This window comes from Pseudopipra pipra, chromosome 11 (genome assembly GCF_036250125.1).
Source record: "Pseudopipra pipra isolate bDixPip1 chromosome 11, bDixPip1.hap1, whole genome shotgun sequence".
Classification (NCBI taxonomy): domain Eukaryota; kingdom Metazoa; phylum Chordata; class Aves; order Passeriformes; family Pipridae; genus Pseudopipra; species Pseudopipra pipra.
Genome location: NC_087559.1, coordinates 14,860,116 through 14,877,300, shown reverse-complemented (window position 1 = coordinate 14,877,300; position 17,185 = coordinate 14,860,116). Strand labels below are relative to the sequence as shown.

At 63.0% G+C, this 17,185-nt stretch overlaps 1 protein-coding gene across 4 annotated transcripts; it reads right to left on the bottom strand.

Annotated features, from left to right (window-relative positions):
• Positions 1 to 1,411: 1,411 nt before the first annotated feature.
• SLC38A3 (solute carrier family 38 member 3) lies at positions 1,412 to 15,544 on the bottom strand. Of its 4 annotated transcripts, none has more exons than XM_064667738.1 (16): positions 15,383 to 15,544; positions 7,825 to 7,976; positions 7,606 to 7,690; positions 7,398 to 7,513; positions 6,889 to 6,962; positions 6,716 to 6,808; positions 6,538 to 6,619; positions 5,882 to 5,964; positions 5,674 to 5,732; positions 5,044 to 5,217; positions 4,852 to 4,931; positions 4,102 to 4,202; positions 3,877 to 4,001; positions 3,460 to 3,604; positions 2,879 to 2,982; positions 1,412 to 2,770 (listed from the first exon to the last, which is right to left on the bottom strand). In XM_064667738.1, exons 2-16 carry the CDS (start codon positions 7,932 to 7,934, stop codon positions 2,666 to 2,668), a joined length of 1,536 nt encoding a protein of 511 aa, XP_064523808.1. In that variant the 5' UTR covers positions 7,935 to 7,976; positions 15,383 to 15,544; the 3' UTR covers positions 1,412 to 2,665. The 4 variants fall into 4 exon arrangements, 3 of the variants coding, with proteins under 3 accessions (XP_064523808.1, XP_064523807.1, XP_064523809.1); XM_064667737.1 differs by lacking the exon at positions 15,383 to 15,544 and adding an exon at positions 8,529 to 9,353 and having other exon boundaries at positions 2,515 to 2,770; XM_064667739.1 differs by lacking the exon at positions 15,383 to 15,544 and adding an exon at positions 8,349 to 8,440 and having other exon boundaries at positions 2,515 to 2,770.
• Between the last annotated feature and the right edge of the window lie 1,641 nt (positions 15,545 to 17,185).

Below are 17,185 nucleotides of genomic sequence, written 5' to 3'. Positions count from 1 at the left end.
CAGGGCTGGGGGTGCCTGTGGCAAGGGATGGGGCAGGATGGGACTGGCCTGGATGAGACATCTGCAGCTCTCTGCCAGAACAGGGGGCACCCCAGGCGCTTGCCCCATCCCCCAGCTCCCACGGCTGCTCCCTTGGGAACTAGACCCCCCATGCCACCTGAGGAGGTGGGCAGGCTGTGCAAGTTGCCCCACGGGGCTGGCCCGTGCCCAGACAGCCACCCTCACTCCGTGCCAGCCCTACAGCAGCATCTCATGCCTGCCTGGACCCCCCAGCCCCTCCCCACCCCCTCCACTGGCACCCACCAAGCAGGGTGGGGACAGCAAAGGATGCTCTAACTCAGAAGGGCAATGCCAGGGGAACGGGGGCAGCATGCTCCGTGGGGTCTGCACCCGTGGGCTTGGCGTGGCAGGAGCAGGGCTGTTCCCGTGGGAGCGGGCTGCCGTGCTAATAAGGCTTCACTAACGAGCTGGCGCTGAGCCCGGGCCTGGGGCCGGCGGAGAGGAGCGAGGGGCCAGGGCTGGGGGAGCCGGGGGGCTCACCCCCATGCCACACTGTGCCATGGGTGAGGGCTGAGGGGCTTTGGGCTGGCCCGGGGGGCACTTGGGGTACCCCCTGCCCTGGCCCTGGGCACAAGATGCCCCAGCCCCACTTCTACTGCAGCCCTGCTTCCACAGGAGCCCCACTCCCCAGGGATACTAGTGCCATGGCAGTCCCGCTTCCCGGGGTTCCTGCTCCCACATGAGTCCTGCTCCCTGGGGGTCCTGCTCCCAAACTTGTCTCACTCGCCAGAGTCTTGCTCCCACACATGCCCCACTGTCCTGGGGGTCCTGCTCCCACAGGTGTCCTGCTCCCCTGGGGTTTTACTCCCCAGGAGTTCTGTTTCCCCAGGGTCCAATGCCCACGAGGGTCCTGTTCCCACAGGGGTCCCTGCGCATCTGTGTCCATGTATCTGTGCTGTCCTGCTGTACATCCATGCTCTCTGTCCTGCCGAGCATGCACATGCACTAACCCTGCACATCCATGTCCGCATGTCCCTGCTGTCCTCACACACGTCCGTGCATGCGTGTCCGTCTGTCCGTGCCACCTCAGGACGCTGTGTGCCGGGTGCCAGCCTGCGTGCCAGCTCCTCGTCTGCCCCAGTGACGCCCGAGACCTGGGCACATTCACATCTTTATTTTCACCACCGGCCTCCCGCCGCCACCAGCACCACCTCCCCCAATAATTTACACGTGTCAAGGATGGCCACAGGGCAGCTGGGCTGGGGACAGGGACACCGGGGCCATGCTGCAGCCGGCAGTTCCCAGGCAGATGGCGAGGGTCCACGACGGTGTCCCCCCTCCCCTCCCCTCCCCATGTGATACGTACATTATACAGAGCTACCCAGAGCAACACAACACGTTAAAAAAGATCTACTCTTATGTACAGTATTTATAAAAAGCATCCCAGCCTCCACCACCCAATAAAAAAATACATCTCTTATGTACTTTGCTGCAGGACAGACCCCCCCCGACCCATGCTGCCCACCCTGCCAGGCTGCCCTCCGTGCTGGGAAGGGAGGCCGGGGGTGGGAGAGCCACTGTCCAGCTTTTGGCATGGTTTGGGGTGTCCCAGCAGCATGGATGGATGGATGGATGGATCGGTGAGGGCTGTGGGGGCCTGGGTGCTGGCCCAGGGTGCAAGGCGAGCAGGGACAGCTTGGTTTGCTGGGGTGCCCATCACCCTGGCGTCTGGGCATGCAGACGGGGTGCCTCCGCAGCCCTGAGCTGGCCCCCCGTGAGCACTGTCCCCAGACCACCCCACACCCCCCTGTGCCCCTCCGGTGGGCCAGGCCCCTGGCAGCCAAGCTGCAGCACGGGCAGGATGCCAGTGGGCACCAAGCCCCTGGCGTGCGTGTCACCTCCCCAGAGCAATGCAGCCAGTCCCCAAACATGGCCCAGGGGTCAGCAGGGTCCCATCAGCAGGCACCAGGAGCCCAGCAGGCTCAAGAGCAGAGGGCTGGGTACCACCAGCCACAGCAGCAGGACCACCCTTGCCCACGGGGACTGGAGTACACCCATGATGCCAGGGCAGTGGGGTGGCATCTTTCTGGGGACTGGGGGACAGCAGAAGGAGAGAGTGGGTGGCTTGGGCACAGGTGCTGTCACAGATCTGACTGCCCTGATAGATTCCAGCCACCAGGGACACTGTTCATCAGGGCTCTTGATGCTGTCGGGAGGAGGGGGGGGGGTGGGGCTGGGGGCCCGCCAGGAAAGTGTCCCCAGTCCTCGGTCCCCATGGCGAACAGTGCCTCACGCCCCTGGCAGTGCCTGCTGCTGGCGGCTCTGGGGGTGCAGAGACGAGCCCCACCTGACAGCCAGCTCCGGGTGAGGTAGGGCAGTATTATTGTCCCCATTTTACGGATGGGGAAACTGAGGCGCGGAGCAGGGAGAGTACCCGCTGGAGTGGCTGGGGGGCACAGGACCTGCCCCAGGCTCACTGCCCCATCCCAGGCACAGGTCAAGGAGTCCCCATGCCTGCCATGGCTCATGCCCCCTCACCACCACCAGAGGTGATGGGCAGAATTCCCCAGGGAATCCCAGTGTGGCTGCAGCATGGGGGCTGAGCCCGGGGCTGGCTCTCCCTGGGGCACCGGTGGGGGGGGTTGGCATGGGCACCCGGTGCTGGCTAGTGGCTGCCGCCGCTCTTGCCCCCACCCGTGGCCCAGTCGATGATGATGAAGCTCAAGCTCATGATCATGAAGACCACCCCAAGGAGGGCGAAGCAGGCAGCCTGTGGGGACAAGGAAGGGGCTCAGGGACAGCCAGGGTGATGGGGTTCCCAGTCAGCCTCAGAACCCCCATCCCCATCCCCATCCTTGTACCCTCTGCCCACACTTACCAATATTTTGGGGGTGGAGCGCAGCGGCTCCTTGTCCTTGGGCATGATGCGGATGTAGAAGATGGCGGGGAAGATGAAGATGAGGCAGGGAGCAGAGGTGGCACCTGGAGCAGACAGGGACAGAGTGGGCAGGGGCCTCCCACGCCGTGGCTCAGCCTTGCCAGCCCCACTGCCAGGCCAGGTCTTGTTCCCCCCCGTTCCACCCCCTCACCCCCCTCCCAGGCCTGGCAAAGCCTTCCAGGAACCCAGGGACTCGGTGTGCTGGCACTGTCCCCACCCCCCTCCTGCAGCCAGGGCCTTGGCACGGAGCTGAGCGCCAAGAGGGGGGAGCCGGGCTGGGGGGATCAAGAGAAACACACAGGGGAAGAGAAAGTGCTGCCACTGCCCTGCAGGAACCAGCCTTCCAGGATGGGGATGGGATGGGGGATGCCCCATATACCAGCTGGTCCTGGCATGATGGGAAGGGGAAAGTGAGGCACAGGGGGGTCAGACAAAGCCAAGCACCAGCCAGGACAGGGACTGGTGTGCTGCTGCAATACCCCCTGCCCAAGGGGGGACAGGGGTAGGGCACTGCCACCTACCAATCAAGCCGAAGATGCCAAGAATGGAGGGGGCAAAGATGACCAGGAGGTTGATGAAGGTCAGCAGGACCACTGCAATGATGACATGGCGGATCCAGCTGAAGTCTTTCCCTTGGAACAGCATCTGCTGGATGGCCCGGCGCACCTGGGGACAGGGACAGGGTGTCACACTCCATCCTTGGAGCCAAGGTCCATCCCATCCCCTGTCATTGCAATCCAGCTGGTCAACATCACCCCTTCCCCTGCCAAGCCCTGACCCTCATGCCCCACTGGTCCCCATCACCCATCTCTCTGCCCCAGCCCTGTTCCTGGCACCCAGCACGTCCTGTTCTCCAATTCCTGTCCTCATTGCTGCCTCAGTTTCCCCTCTCAAAGCCTGGTGCTGAAGCCACCTGGCATTCCTGCAGGGCCACTCACCGGGAAGAGGACGATGGGGACAGTGAGGGTGACAGCCGTCAGCACAGCCACCCGCACACACAGGATGAGCACGTCAAAGGGGTCCACTTTGTTGTACGTGTGCAGCAGCTCTGACTCCACACGGCCTGCAGACACCAGTGGGGAGCTGCTGGGTGAGACCCAGCACCACCACCCCCCTGGCACCACGTGCCAGCAGGGCACCCAGCCCCCTCCCTGAGGGCTCACCATAAAACGTGAGGTAGCCAAAGAGGGCAGCCAAGAAGTACATGAGGTACATGACCGAGATGGAGATGTTGGAGATGCACTGCATCTTCTTCTTGGAGGGGCTGTGGGAGACGGCGGGCTCAGCACAGCCCCCTGGCACCCCCTGGCACCGAGCACCCACCCAACAAGGAGGGCTGTTGCCAGAGCACCTTGGGGTGTGTAAGGGTTGTGCGGAGAAGGGCTGCACCCCCCTTCCTGGGCTGTGTGGTGTGTAGGATCACCCACCACCAGTCACCCACCCACCCAGCCATCTCGGGTCACACACCCACCTCAAAGGGGTCATACCACCCACCACCCATTCCATGTCGCATCACCCACCTCCCAGGGGTGATACCACTTACCACCACTCACCCATCCTAGGCCATAACACCTACCTCCCAAGGGTCATACCACCCAACCTGGGGCATGGCAACCACTTCTTACGGGTAATATCACCCACCAGCCATCCTGACCCACATCACCCACCCCCCAGGGATGATATCACTTAAGCCAGGTTATATCATCAATCTCCCAGGGGTGATATCACCCACCATCCACCTGCTCACCCATCCCAGGTCCTGTCACCCACCACCCCCACCCACCCACCCAGGGTCATATCACCCACCTCCCCACGATGCCCCGGCGCAGGTCCCACACACGGATGGCACTGCCTTTGGGTGGGCGCCGGACGAAGCCCACCCCTCCCCGTGGGTGCCCCCACCCAGGACTCACTCCTTCAGCTCGGTGTAGATGGGCAGGACCTCGGGGTGGCAGACGAAGGCGAAGGCCATGATGGGGATGGTGTACGCTGTCTGTGCAAGAGGAAGGCGACTGACTGCTGGGTGCCAAGTGCCAGCACCAGGACCACCTGTCTTCATGGAGTGCACAGGGAGGGGGCTCACCCAGAGCCTCAGGGGACCTTACCTGGGAGTTCAGGGTGAAGAAGCTGGGGCTGCAGGTGTCCTGCTCAGGGGCCTGGAGGACAGTGTAGCCATTCTGGTAGTCACTAGTGCTGACAGAAGTGATGTTGAGGATGCCCGTAAGGTTCCCCTCCTCCTCAGGGAGTGGGCAGGGGATCTGGAACTTCTTGTAGATGACCTGGGGTAGAGGGCACATGGGAATGGTCAGCTCTTGATGCCACCAACTTCCAGTACCCAATACCCAAGGCAGCACAATGCCCAGCAGGAGGGTGCCAGTGCCCCTGCTGGGACCCCTCTATGGGGCATCCTTTGCTGGCGTTGCCCCGTGGCAATGCTGGTTCCCCCCCGCCTGCCCCTGCGAGGGTGGGCAGCGGGGCAGAGCAGGGCAGCGGCACGTGGAGGGGCCACATGTGTGATTTTCCCCCCCGGCACCCTCTCCCTTTCCATGACACTCAGTTCCTTCAGCCGAAAATAACCCAGCAGCTTGACAGCACCGCCACAGCGTCTCCGCAGCCTCGAGCGCCCGCTGTCCCTGCTGTCTCCGCTGTCCCCACAGCAACCAGTCTGGCCGCACCTCCCTGCAGGAGGGATGCTTGGCACCCCAAGGCGTCGGCACGTGCCAGCGGGTGCTCACCGAGATGAGGAAGAAGACCATACAGCTGAGGGAGAAGCCACTGGCGTAGCCGAGGTAGCCTAAGGAGGAAGGAGAGTGGCCGGTGGGTACAGGCAGGACCCTCACACTGCCTAGGTACCCCCTCCATTCCCAGCACCTCCAGGCTGGCACTGCAATCCAGCAGGGGACCCAGGGTGCCAAACCATGGGGTGGCATCCCTCTGACTTACCCAGCTGCTTCATGAGGGCCAGGGGCAGGATAACGGTGACAGAAACCAGGATCACCAGGTAGTTCCCATTCATGTACCAGTCCCTGTAAGTAGAGGGCCTGCTCACCACCCCACTCTGCTGGGGCAACGGAGGCAGAGGCAGCCACTGCAGGGGCTGTCTGCCATTTGTAGGGTCTCTGAAGCTGGCAAACCCCAGGGGTACTGGTGTCCCCTAAGGCTGATATCCCTGCTGTGCTAACATCCCTGGGGACCCCTGAGATGGCATTCTTAAGGACCCCTGAGGGCAGCATGCCTGAGGGCCCTTCAGCTGGGTCCTGCCTACCCCCACAGTGGTACACCCCCAAGGACTAGAGCTACTGGTGTGGATGTGGGCATGGGGTAGGGGGACCTATTCCTAACTAGAGCTCTCATCCCCCACCCCACAGCCCCAGGTTCTGCTCAAGGAGGAAAGCCTGATCCCAAGGGGATGTGAGGAGCGGGGATTGGAAGTTCAGCTCAGTTTAATCTCACCCAGGGGCTTATTCAGCACTGACAGTTATCAAAAATAGTAGTGGCTTAATGATAGTAAATCCCTGCCATGGGCTGCACAGCTGGAGCCGGAGCGCCGGCGCCTGTCCGGGGAAGGCACGCAGGCAGCGTGGGCAGGAGGCACTCACGTGGTCTTCTCCTCCAGGTTGAGGAAGGTCTGGATGACCAGAGGCACTTCAGATTTGACAATGTACAGGTAGCTGGACATGGCTGCAGGGCAGAACAAGGTCGTACTGTTCTGGTGTGCTCTGGTCCCATCCATCCCTCATTCCCAGCCTCGACAGGTCTCCCCAGCCCCATCCTCACCTCCAATGTTCTGCAGCGTGATGGCAATGGCTGCTGCCAGCTTCCCTGGCGTGCCAAAGGCTCGGTAGCCCAGCTGCTCATAGGCACGGATGCCTGTGGGATGGGGAGCAGTGGTGGGGTGAGGGTCAGGATGGGATCCCCTGGCACAGCCCTGCCAAGGACCTGGCACTCACCTACAATGCCCGAGGACTTGAGCAGCAGATGGATGGAGTAGCTGGAGAGCAGGGCCACCGCTGTCAGGAGGAAGCTGCAGGAGGACAGCACAGTCACCAGTGGGTCACAGCACAGGGCTCAGACACAGCTGTGGAGCAAACTCTGCACAGACAGGTTCTGCCTGTGGGCAGCTGTCCTGGCAGGACACCAGCCTGTCACTGGCTGGGTGCTCACAGGGCAGGCAGGCTGTAGGGTGCAGGGACCCTGTGACCCACATCTCCATGCCCAATGGAGCTGGCATTCACATCCTTTGGGTCACTTGTGGAAATCTGAACTTGTAGTAAGAAAGCAAACCTTTATCCTTCTCCTCCGCGTCCCCAGTGGGTCACAGCACCCAACAGGGCAGGCAGGCTCGTGCCAGCAATGGGCATTGCTCAGCCAGCAGGACACTGGTCCCTGCATCACCTCAAGTCAGAGACTTCTTTCTTTCCTGCACCCACAGATCCCCCCAGACCCCCATGGCACTCACAGGAAGAGGATGATGCCGGTGTTGGCCATGGCATAGGCCAGCCCCAGGATGCCACTGCCCATGATGGCATTGCTCAGGTTGAAGACAGACATCCCAAAAGACGTCTTCCCTTCGAACTGTTCACAGGACACAAGAAGGAGGGGATGCACCAGTCCACTGGGAACCAGCCCCATCCCATCCCCACCACCGTGCTTGTGCCAGTACTCACGTCAGTGAAGTGCGTTTGCTTCTTCTCAGCACCATGGGGCAGGAACTCCTCCATCTCTGCCACGCCAGTCTGGTTCTCCTCAAATCTGGCCATGGAGGAAGGGGGTGAAGCCAAAGCAGAGCCAGGGGCCATCAGCACTGGCTGGTACTGCAAGGGCAGGGAGCAGCTGGGAGGACCTCCCCAAGTCCCTGCCACTCCTGCTTGCCCCGGGGTCCCTACCTGTCACCTGCCAGCGAGGGGAGAGCGGAGGCGCTGAGCGTGGCCGTGTGCTTCCCATTGGGCACCAGCTCCACCATCTCGGCCTGGAGGGGCACGTCCGTGGTATCCATGGTTGGGAGACAGCTGGGCTCGCTGTGGGCTCTCCTCGGGCTCTGCAAGAGGGGGTCAACAGAGGTCCAGCTCCAGGCAGGAGCACCAGAGGGGCTGGCCTAAAGTCTCACAAGCCCTGCATCCACCAATGACATCGGAGCTGGGCTCAGCACCAGCGCTGGTGGCATTACAGGGACAGGTACCTGGGGATGAGAGGGTCACCCAGCCAGGCATCACCATGTCTGGGCTGCTCCCTTTTGCCCGCTCAGCACACAATGCCCCATGGAGTTCTGCCCCAGTTCCAGCAGCTACACTGGTGTCCCAAGAGGGGACAGTCCCCTCGCCTGGCCAGCCATCCCACAGCCCACCCCACCTCCTTGCCCGCACCACAGTGCTGCCCAGCCCCAGAGCCCCCATCCCCGCCGCCTGCCCACCTCTGCTGCCCTGCCCGCAGCTCCTGGCTCCGTGCCTCAGTTTCCCCTCCTGAAGACGGGCGCCGACAGGCGAGCAGGGCTGTTTGAGGGGGTGGCTGAGGACGGGGTGGGGAGCTTGGGGACCCCCCAGCCACCACTGTTATGTGAAGCCCGTGGTGCTGCCCGGCTCGAAGGGCTCACCCGCGTCCCGCCGCTGCCGGGGTGCCAAGGCGGGGGGCTCGAGGGCACGTCAGGGCTGGACAAACGGAGCAGGAAAGAGCGCGGGGCCGGGAGACAGCTCCTTGGCAGGGGAAAGCGGCCGGGCTGCCGAGAGCGGGACGCCTTGGCACGCCGCACAAAGCCGCCTCTGTACAAGCCCCGGCCCTCCCCGCCCCGCTGGGAAACGGCACAGGGTGGCTTTCTGGGGCAGGCTGGCAGCCGGGGCAGGGTCCCGCCACCCCCCGCCGCCCCGGGGGGCTGGGGTCCTGTCCGGTTGGCCAGGGGGCTCCTTGCTGGGGCTGCATCCGGCCAAAAGACTATGCCACCCACCTGGAAGTGAGGGCTGGCTGGGATGCAGTCTGGTCCCCAGCCCCGGGAGGATGCTGCTGCCCCGTCCCCCCGGTGCCTGGCGTCTCCGTGGGGTGAGCAGGGGACATGCTCATCTTTATGTTTGCAGGGGATTGGTGTCCCTAGAGACCAGAGGAGCCTTCCCACAGCACAGTCAGGTACAGCCATCCTCCTGGCACGCAAGTGAAGGATGACACGGCAGGGTGTGGGTGCCAGTACCTCCGGTCTCCTGAGCTGCTGCCCTGCCTGTCCCTGCCCATCCAGGCCACAAAGGCGACCTGGCAGGGTCATCCCAGGCCACACAACAGCTCCTGGCACTGTCAGGTGGGCTGAGCCCATAAGGTTGGCCCAAGATGGGGGGCACATGTCTGGGCCACCCTGCCTACAGCACTGAGCCAGGTGGGGAAACTGAGGTAGAACACAGGCCAGCAGGGATCAGAATGGGAAGGCTCAGACATGCGGGGGATGAGAGGGAAGCGCAGGGCGGGCTCTGGGTGATGATTTATCCCCTCCACTAGGCCTCCGCTTGGGATGGATCCAGGCACAAACAAGGCTGCCAGCACGTCCAAACGCCACCGTTAACTCTGCGCCTTCCCACTGCCATGGGCAGGCAACACCAAACCCACCACTCCTGGTGTGGGATCAAGGGGGACCACCAGATCCCTGATGCTCCAGCAGGTCCCTAAGCCCCCCAGTGCCAGTGTGCTGCCTGCGGTCAGGGCTCACCACATCCCACCAGTGGCAGGCAGGAGCTGCCCGCTCCCCTGTCCGCTCCCCCGCGGGCGCCAGGAAGGCTGGGCACTCTCCTCTGCAGACCCTTTCTTCTCCCAGGTTATAATTACACCTCTCTGGGTAGCTCAGGAAATACCAACTTCTTCCCCCAAGCGTCTCTCGGAATAGCAAGCGGCAGGGCCGGGCTCATTCAGCATGCACCAGGCTTTGTGCTGCCACCCAGACGCTTCCTCCCGCCAGGCAGCCCTGGCACTGCCCTGGCACAGCCCTGGCACAGCCACGGCACCACTTGCTACCACCTCCCCAGCTGGCCCTGGCCTTTGCCCCTCAGCCAGGGTCTCCTGGTGGCAGTGGCCAGGGCAGGGGGGGAGATGAAAGGGGAGGGAGCGGAAGACGCTTCGATCGGGCAGCGCATGCCCTGCCTGCCGCTGTTTGCCTTGTGATAAGGCTGGGCAGAACAACAAATACAGAGTGGCGGGTGGCCCTGAGCGGGTGGTGTGGGTCCCCCTGGGCTGGGGGGGGGGGTGTTTTCACCTTTCTCACTGTGTGCCCACCTCAACTGGGGACCCTCTGCTCCAGGCAAAGAGCATCTCCCCAGGGATCAGTTCCCTTAGGGTGCCACCACACAGATGAGGTGCTGCCATCTTCTCTGCCACATTGGGCAGCCCATGTGCTGCCTGGCATCGTCCCCCTCCTGACCAGCAGCCCCAGCACCCACTCGCCCAGCCTGATGGTGTGGTCCTGGCCACGTGCACGGGCACAGAACCCCCCCCAGCTGCAGCACCCAGGGCCGTGTTCCTGGGGGTGCTGAGCAAGCTGCATCGATTTCCCGGCATGCACCTCCCCACTGGCTGCCAGCTCTGGGTGACAACGACAGGGACAGCCCCCCTGCAGACAGACCTCCCACCTCTCACAGGCTGCTCCTGCTGTCCCACTGTCGTGGCCAGGCAGCCCGAGCCAGGCCCTGGTGCCGTCCCGCAGTCCCTGCAGACGGAACACGGAGCTGGATGCATGGGGCAGCACGTACCCTCCCGCTGGCCACGTCTGCACACCAGGGGAGGCTACGTTTGGTCTCGCACGCTGCATCCCAGCCAGCACAGACGCCTGCCCTCCCTCGCTGGGATAGGGACGTGTTTAGGGCGGGAGGGTTCCCAGATCGCTGCCCTGCCTTGGCAGGAGGGCAGTCCTAGACTCACCCCAGCCCCCTGCCAGCCCTCCTTGGGGACCAGGGCACCATGGTGGGGTTCTGGTCCTGGAAGGGGCTGCATCCCTCTGCCACAAAGACTTTTTTAAAAGGTGGAAAATCCCATCTGGGAGCAAGGCACAGGCAGGAGCAGGGGGCTGGGGCTGGGGAGCTCTGCCGGCAATGCCATCAGACAATGTCGGATGGCGGTCCATTGCATCTGGTAATGTGTCCAGGAGGACAGGTACCATCCTGGGAAAGCCTGGCTCTTGCACTGTGCTGGTTACCCTGGTCAAGCCTCGGCATGGCACAGTCCCTACCAGCACATGCTGTGCCAGTGGGAGCATGGCACGCATAGAGAAAGGCAGCCAGTGCCTGCCAGCCTGCACCAGGCAGCACCAGCCTGAGGGGCCACCACCCACTGCGTCCCCCCAGCCCACGTCACCCACCTGGGAGCACCCACTTGCTCCCAAGCATGGGGAATGAAGGTTTCTGTGGCAGCAGGTGAGCGCTGCCCCAGGCCAGGGACCCCCACAGGGCAGAGACCCCCCTCCCCATCTTCTCTCCCTCTGCAGATGAATCCTCACTAATCCGGCCCATCTGGGGCCGTGGGACTATTCCGGGTGGTAATCCGGCTTTAGCGCCAAGCCTGCCGCAGCTGCCGGCCTGCGTGATGGCAGCCAGGTATCCCGCTGCCTCCGGTGTGTGCCAGGGGCACAGTAGCCCCCCCGCCCATGCCCGCCTGCCCAGGTGGCCGTTCGGGTTTCAGCGGAGCTGGACACACAGGTCTCATGTTCCCTGGGGCTGTGCTGGTGACAGAATGTGCCCAGAGAGACGGGCAGTGTGGGCAACTGGGCAGGGATGCCACTTGTGTCCCCCCACTGCCATCAGCCCCGGGCCCAGGGTTACCTCCAGCACCACCACGGGGCATGGGGTGACCCTCAGCCTGGGGTCCCTGATCAGCCTTCAGCACTGCTGTGGGCGTGGGGATGTGTGGGCACAGGGGCAGATCTGGGGCAACAGTCCAAACCTGGGGTCCCTGGGCAACACGTCCCCAGGGAAGCTGACCCCAGCAGAGCACACAGCAGAGAACCCCCTATCCCATTGCCCCTTCACAGACAACATTCTGGGGCAGCCTTGCCAGCAAGGTCTTGAAGCAAGAGCTTCAGCTCTTCCCCTGAAGCACACACAGCTGTGGCTTTCCCCACAACCTGCCTTCCTAAAATTAGCACCCCAAACCTGGTTTTAACCTATGGCATTCCCCTCCTCCATCTCCCAGCCAAGAATAGGCAGTCTCATGGTCCCATGTCTCCCAGGGGAAGCAGCCACCCAAAGGGGCAAATCCAGCTGTTCAGGGGATGGTCAGGCACCTCGCCTTTGGGGCAAGGGCTCTGGGGGTAACCCCCGTGAGCATGGGGACCCCAGCAGCTGTAGGGGGGGACAACTGGAGACAACCTGCCTGGTGCATGGCTGGAGAGCCCCTCTGGGTTGCTCTGCTGTAGTCCCTCCCTAAAGAGATCTGCTGGAGACCCTCCTGAGATAGCCCCACCAGAGCTCCTCAGGAGATGACAGCCCCACCAGCCAGTCATGCCAGCCTGCCCCACTCACGCTCCCAGCACAAGCTGGGCAAAGTGGGCGCTGCTCCTGGGCTCCCCTCACCCCAGGGCTACCTGGGCTTTCAACCCCAAATACCACACCATGGCTCAGGCAATGCCCCCCGTGCTGCAGCCAGGGCAGAATTGGTAGTAACAAGAAGGATCAAGTGGCTCTGGTAGCTGTTGTCCTGGCTAACAGGGCTCTGGCAGCACCAACACCTGCACAGGCAGTTCTGGGCCATCTCTGCCCCATCATGCCGACAGCAGTGCCCATCCAGGGTCTTCCCTCAAAGAGCACAAGTGGCACCCATGTCCTGGGGGACAGCTCTGCCTGAGCCTGGGAATGTGCCTGCAGACAGAACGTGCCGACAGCTGAGCTGGCCCGTGGCCACTGTCCCAAAGCAACAGACGTGCTGGGGTCTGGGACACATCAGGAAGGGGAAGGGCAGTGCAGGGAAGGGGGTGGTAGAGCCAAACATCATGGTGGGGCCACGGGGTGCATTTTCCAGCACCAGAGCCACGGTGTGGCTCAGCCACGGCATCCCCTGCCAGGTACACACCCCAAGATGGGGCCGTGGCGCAGGTATCGGCCACCACGTCCCCACCACATCCTCCCACATCCAAGCACCAGTACTGAGGCAACTTGGGAAGAGCAGTGGGGAAGCTGAGGCCAGGCAAGGGTTGCAATATCCAGCACTGGGACAGCCCAGGCTGTTGCTGACACAGGTCGGCTTGAGTCTGTGTGGTACAAGGTCAGGCAGCAGAGGCGACTGACAGCGTGGGCACAGGGACAGGGTGGGCACAGCACAAAGCTGGTGGCACCCAGTGTGGCTCTATGGAAGGCTGGGTGAGATGCCAGCTTGAGCCCAAAACATCTCTGGCAGTTCTAGGCTATGTGACAGGTTTTGCTTTAAACTTAAAACACTGCCCGTCAGGAGCACACAGTCATCCAGGGAGGATGGTGGCACAGGTGGTGGTACTGCAGGGACTGATGGGCAGGTAATACCTGTAAAAGAACATGTCAGGTTTTCTATCGCACCTCTGGAGATGCATTTTGCCTTGAAAGCGAGGTGCTTTCCAGGAGTTTCCACTCCCCAAAACACACCTGTCCCTGGCAGGATGACACCAAGTTGTCAGTGGCAAAATATCCAAGCTGCCATTTGCTGCAGGCAGCACTGGGGTCACAGGAGGGACTGGCCTCAGCCACAGCCCCATGTGCCCCCAGCACCCCCAGCACATCCCCCTGTCCTAACCAGGGGCCATGATCTGCCCAAGCCCCATGGTACCACCTCTGCCCCTGCCTGTGCCACTCTCGCCACTGGAACACCCTGCCAGCCTGGCATCTGCTTCATGGGGACACCAGGACTGGGCTGGCTGTGCCCTGCTGGCATGGGGGACCCATCCAGCCCCAGACCTGCGTCAGCAGCTGGGGAGGCACGGGGCGGCTGAGACCCACGCAGTGAGGAGAGCTGGGGACATGGGGGGCCCATCCTGTCCCTGACCCGCCTCTGTTTTCTCAAGGGCTGCACTTCCAAAGGAGCCCGTGGGATCCCGCTCCTTCCCCCCGTCCCCATGCGCCAAGGAAAATAGGCTCTGCCGATGCCTGTTTGTTTGCCGTGGCTGCAGCCCCGGCGTGTGATTACAGCTGCAGCACGGCCGGGTGCTGCGGGGCCCTTTGCGCCTCAGCCAGGGTCCCCCGCAGTGCCGGCACCCCCCATGCCACCCACGGGTGGGCTGGGGTGTCCCACTGCCCCCCAGCACCCCTGGCCACCAGAGCCAGGCCACACCAGTGCTTGGTTCTGGGAGACAGGTCAGTGTCACAGGGCACAGAGGGCTTTCTCGGGGTACCCCCATAAAGCCACAGGGAGGCCAGCAGCAGGAACCAAGCAGGTCTAACAGCTCACCTTGGGCCTGATCCAAACACCAGTGGAAAATTCCCCATCTCCTCCGTGGCAGCTCAGCACAGTCATGCCCTCCGCAGCCAGCCGGGGCTCTGCTTCCCCTCCATCCCACCTGTTGAGGACTTGCCGGGTCCCCTGTCTCACCTGTGACACCACAGAGCTAGCCCAGCTCAGGGACCCCAAGTCCAGCAGCCACCCGCTGTGCCTCAGTTTCCCTTGGGGAACACTTCTCTCCAGTGGGACCTTCAAAGCTGCCCTGGCAGAGCGGGCCACCACACCGGCTGGCATGGGACACGCGTGGCCAGCAGGAACGCAATGTGCTGCCTGGCTTTCCACGCCGCTGTCCCGGGAAGCCAGGCTCTATAAATACCACAGCCTGTGGGATCTCCGCACGCAGGGCCCGGCCAGCCCCAGCAGTGCCCGTGACGGCCGGCATCACTCTCCCTGCCCGCGCCCCCCGCTCCGGCACCCCAACACCCTGACACCCGATCCCGGCGGCAGCCGATTCCAGCCTTCAGAAACATATGTCATTCCCACGGGCGATTAAAAATTAAAGCAGAACAAAAGGAAAGTAAAGGGAGTTTGAGGCTGGTGTCACTATGAGTATCAGCAGAGCAAGCGGCCACGCCGAAGCCCCCCGCACCACGACCCGGGCAGGGGCTGTGCCAGAGCGCCGGGGTACCCAGGTGGGACGGCAGAGCTCTGCCTCCCCCTGCTCTCGCGGGATATGTCACCCACCCGTGGGAAGGTGCCAGGCGCTAAGGAGGGAAGTAGCAGGAGGACAGAAAAGCAAACAGCCCCAGGGCGCTGCCACCTGCCAGGACTGCCGAGCCCCGGAGTCTCCCCCTTGCTGCTCGGCGCCGGGAGGAGGAGGAGGAAGAGGAGAGACAGCCGGGCTGCGGGCGGAAAGCCGGGCCGGCGAAGCGCGATAGGTCAGGGAGGGCTCGATGGCGTGCGGAGGAGAAAACGGGGAGGTGAGGGGTCCGAGAGCACGGCAGCCTCCAGCCACGGAGCTTCCCGGAGGACAAGTCAGCGAGCCCAGGGGTGCGAGCACCGGGGGAGACCAGAGGGACCTACCTGCCCCCTCTCCGCCGTGCCTTTGCTGCGGGCTGGGGCGAGCAGCCCCCGGTGGCCGGTGTCGCGGATTAGAGACTATCCTACGACCGTAATCCCGGCGGAGCCGGAGATTAAACCGGAGCCGGGCCCGCCCCCAGCGCGGCTCCCAATCTCCGCGCCACCGGGACAGCGTCAGGGGCAGTGCCGGGGAGGGACCAGCCGCGGGGGGAGCGACCGCCCCGCCACGACCGGCCCCTGCCCCGCCCCGCTCCGGAGGGACCATCGCCCCTCGGGCATCGCCGCCCATCGGGCATCGCTGCCCCACCGCGCATCGGTATCTCACGAGACATGGCTGACCGCCGGACATCACCCCCTCACCGGGCGTCACTGTCCTGCCGGGCATCATTCCCTCACCGGGCATCAATGTCCCACTAGGCATCACCTCCTGCACCCCCCCAGCCACGCATCGTCCCCCACCGAGCATCAGTGTCCCACCAGGCAGCGCTGCCCCACCTGGAATTGGTTCCTCACCAAGCATCCCCACTCCACTGCATATGGCCACCCCACTTGGTATTGGTGCCCCTCCAGGCACGATCACTCCATCGGACATCCCTACCCAGAGCAGACAGGGCTGCTGCTAGAGGCCAGTGGCTGCTCTCTAAGCTATAGGGCAGGGGCAGTTGCTCTAATCTAACCTGAAAGGGTAGTTCCAGCATGTGCCGAGTGCTGGCACTGGGTTTTCTCCCATCTTAGGTAGGGGCGGGGTCACTCAGCAGGGGCAAGGTCACACAGCAGCAACCTCCCCCAGGCAGATTCTCCCCCTGGCTTGAGAAGCTCAAGCTGCTCCCACGTTAAACCAGCCCAGCTGGCTGCCCTGCTCAGGGTGCCTGCCCCAGCACCTCAGAACACTAGGAGCAAACAGTCCGTGTGGGATCATCCCAACATGACCCAGAGTGAGTGGGACAGTCTGATCCCCTCCTCCAGTCTCCATCAAACTTCCCCACTTGAGCTGAAACACCTTTTTTTTCATGGAGACACAATGTTGGGGTCTATCCCCATGAAAGTACCATAAAGAGGAAATTTCTTCTCCCAGGTGCATCCTGTACACTTCAGGGAGAGCCAGGAGCTCGTGGTCAGTCACCAGCCATATCCCCAAAGATTCCTTGCCCCTTTCCAAGGGCTGTCACCCCTAAACTACCTCCTGCTCATCTGCCCTGCCTGGCTTTTACTTCAGAGGAAAATCTTGGAGGTCCATGCTTGGGGGTCTGCCCATCTCCTATGCTGAGCCATGAGCCCTGCCCAGCTCATTGGCAGGATGGCTCTGCTCAGTGCCGGAAGGTTTTATTTGTGTTACGCATATCTTTCATAAATCCTTGCGAAGCCTTGGGCAGCCTGGGATGGAAATGGCTTTGCCAGGCAGCAGCAAGCATCGCCATCGGGATGAGAGGCGGAAAACGTCCCCTCGCAGCAGCGGCACTCTCTCACCTGGACATCGAGGGATGTTAAATATTCAGTGGCAGCTGTGCCCTCACGCTCCCGGCAATCCCACGGCTCCTGTTACTGCCGCTCTCCCTTGGCTGGATACATACATCCATTAACTAATTTCTAATAACAGCAGCATGCGTAAGTGCTGAACCAGCGCTGGCTGGCACGCCGGGGGGAGTGGAGACAGCCAGATTTGGCAGTGTGACGGGGAGCCGGAGGCACCCAGAGGATGGGCACGGTTGGCCTCAAGCCACCAGCTTAACCCTTCCCCTGCCCTGGCAAAGGCGGGAGCAGCCACGTGGCACCGGTGCAGAGACATCGCGGGACAGGCGGCAACAC

Excerpts from the sequence above, each read along its gene's own strand:
- SLC38A3 (XM_064667737.1), bottom strand. The coding sequence starts at position 9,260 with ATGTGCCCCCCATCTTGGGCCAACCTTATGGGCTCAGCCCACCTGACA. Across the intron at positions 7,691-7,824 it reads CCCTCGCTGGCAGGTGACAG|ATTTGAGGAGAACCAGACTG; the intron begins GTAGGGACCCCG and ends CTCCATGGCCAG. Across the intron at positions 6,963-7,397 it reads ACCGGCATCATCCTCTTCCT|CTTCCTCCTGACAGCGGTGG; the intron begins GTGAGTGCCATG and ends GTCCTCCTGCAG.